At 50.3% G+C, this 2,550-nt stretch overlaps 1 protein-coding gene across 1 annotated transcript; it reads left to right on the top strand.

The window, feature by feature from the left end:
* The first annotated feature begins 262 nt into the window (after nt 1-262).
* LOC115984745 lies at nt 263-2,245 on the top strand. The gene is made up of 2 exons (XM_031107758.1): nt 263-608; nt 1,587-2,245. Exons 1-2 carry the CDS (start codon nt 263-265, stop codon nt 2,243-2,245), a joined length of 1,005 nt encoding a protein of 334 aa, XP_030963618.1.
* Nucleotides 2,246-2,550: the final 305 nt, after the last annotated feature.

The raw sequence follows: 2,550 nt of genomic DNA, 5'->3' as shown, positions 1-2,550 counted from the left end.
GAAACTTTGGGGCACAACCCTACGAACTGTTATCCCAGGAAACCTAATGAAGTATTCCCACGTTCAAATGGTTGCATGGCTTACTAACAACTACGTTTACTCTGTCAAGACCTAGTTCTACATCCCACTCTCTACAAATTCATTATTGAGGGTCTTTTGGGCCAGAATCGCTCGCTCGCTGGGCTTGGGCCCCAAAATCCGTCCCTTACAATTGGCGCCGTCTGTGGGAAGAATTTGTGTCTCGACAAGTGAATAGTAAGAAATGGAACGATCAGGCCCGCGCCAAACCGAACGTGCAGATTCTCAACAGCAGGACAATTTTTTAAATGTCGAACGAGGGAACGACCAAGATAACCAACGAGAGGGAAGCGTGAACACCTCTTACACGAGTAAAAGCCGTTCAAAGGGGAAGGATCATGCATCCCATGAGCAAAACGAGCGAAAGGCTTTACGAAAAGAGATTGATGACTTGAAGAAAAAGCTGCGCCAAGCACAGCAGAAACGTCCTTCGCCCGGCTCGAACTCTAACAGTGACGAGGATAATGAATATCGGCGAAGATCAAGAACCCCTCCGAGCGAGACCTTTTCCTACGAGGAAGAGAGGCCTCGTAAGCGCAGCCACAAAAGCCCATCTTACCAAGGCCTGGCCAATGATGCCATGAGTAAGGCCCTGGATCGCATCTCCCAGTCGTCGTTTACACGTAGAATAGAGAGGGCAGTGCTCCCTCGACGGTTCCATCAACCAACGTTTGCTATATACAATGGTCGGACCGACCCAGTGGAGCATGTGAGCCAGTTCAATCAGAGGATGGCCGTCCACACCAGGGATGAGGCGTTAATGTGTAGGATATTCCCATCTAGCTTGGGACCCATGGCAATGAGATGGTTCGATTCCCTCCAGCCGAATTCCATAGATTCCTTTAAACAGCTGACGCAGGCTTTTGGTTCTCGTTTCATCACCAGCACTAGAGTCCCTCGGCCCCTCGATTCCCTCCTATCCTTGTCCATGCGGGAAGGAGAGACGCTGAAGGCCTACTCGGATAGATACTGGGAAATGTATAACGAGATCGAAGGGAAATATGATGACGTCGCCATCAGTACATTCAAAAGGGGCTTGCCGACAGAACATGGCTTAAGAAAGTCCCTCACTGGAAAGCCAGTCACCAGCGTGCGCCAGCTCATGGACCGAATTGACAAGTACAAAAGGGTCGAGGAGGACCAGCAGATGGGAAAGGGTAAAGCGAAGGTCGTCCCTCAGGAGAGGAGGGACTTCAGGTCGGAACGATTTAACAATAGTAACAGGCCGAGAAGGGACTATGTAGAGCAGTCCGGATCTACTGGGGCTCAGGCAGTCCATGCCGTGTTCCGAGAACCTCTTCACAAAATCCTAGAGAAGGTGAAGTATGAGCCTTTCTTTCAGTGGCCGAACAAGATGGCTGGCGACCCTTTGAAGCGTAATCAGAACCTGTATTGCGCGTACCATCAGGAGTCAGGTCACACTACTGATGATTGCAGGAACCTGAAGAACTATTTAGACCGGCTCGTCTGAGAAGGGAAGCTGAGACATCTGCTGCATCGCTCTGAAGGATGGCAAGAACCATCAAACAATGAAACCAGACAAAGCACGTTGAGGCCACCCATTGGCACAATTAATGTCATTCTCGCCGCACCTAGAAGGACAGGCTCTGTCCCCTTCAGGGTAATGTCAGTAAGCAGTTTCCCGACTAGGCCAGATGACAGGGAATCCAAGAGGGCTAGAATGAGCGCCACGCCATTAATCGGGTTCACGGAGGAAGACAAACAAGGAACTATCCAACCCCACGATGATGCCTTAGTCGTGACGCTCAGGATAGGAGGTTATGACATGAAAAGGGTGTTAGTTGATCAAGGCAACGCAGCGGAGATAATGTACCCCGATTTGTATAAAGGATTGAACTTGAAGCAGGAAGACCTGTTGCCATACGATTCCCCCCTGGTTAGCTTTGAAGGAAAGGTCGTCATCCCGAAGGGCATGATTAGGTTGCCTGTGCAAACAGACTCAGATGTGGTAGAAGTGAACTTCATAGTCGTAGATGCATACTCCCCTTACACAGCCATCGTGGCCCGGCCATGGCTTCATGCACTAGAGGCTGTGTCGTCAACCTTGCACCAAAAGGTGAAATATCCGTCAGGAGGTCAGATCAAAGAGATAATAGGGAACCAGGGAGTAGCTAGGCAATGCATGATGTCGGCAATCTTGCGGTAGCAGGACGTATAACTTCCACTTCGGCCGAGAACGGTTTATAGCAATTAATGACTACGGTCCTAACTGCGGGCAGTGGAGGACCAGCCATGGAGGTGAACTGTGAGGAGTTGGAGAAAGTGCTTGTCAGATCTGACCCTGAGAGGTTTTTTCAAATTGGCTCGGAATTGCCGCCCCAAGAGAAGTCGGTACTGACTGATTTCCTCCGACAGAATTTAGATGTGTTTGCTTGGGACCCCTATGAGGCCCTCGGGGTCGACCCAGATTTCATCTGCCACCGCCTTAATGTGAACCCGGCCATAACACCT

The sequence above is a fragment of the Quercus lobata genome, chromosome 4 (assembly GCF_001633185.2).
Source record: "Quercus lobata isolate SW786 chromosome 4, ValleyOak3.0 Primary Assembly, whole genome shotgun sequence".
Lineage (NCBI taxonomy): Eukaryota > Viridiplantae > Streptophyta > Magnoliopsida > Fagales > Fagaceae > Quercus > Quercus lobata.
This window is presented reverse-complemented; position numbering and strand designations above follow the sequence as displayed.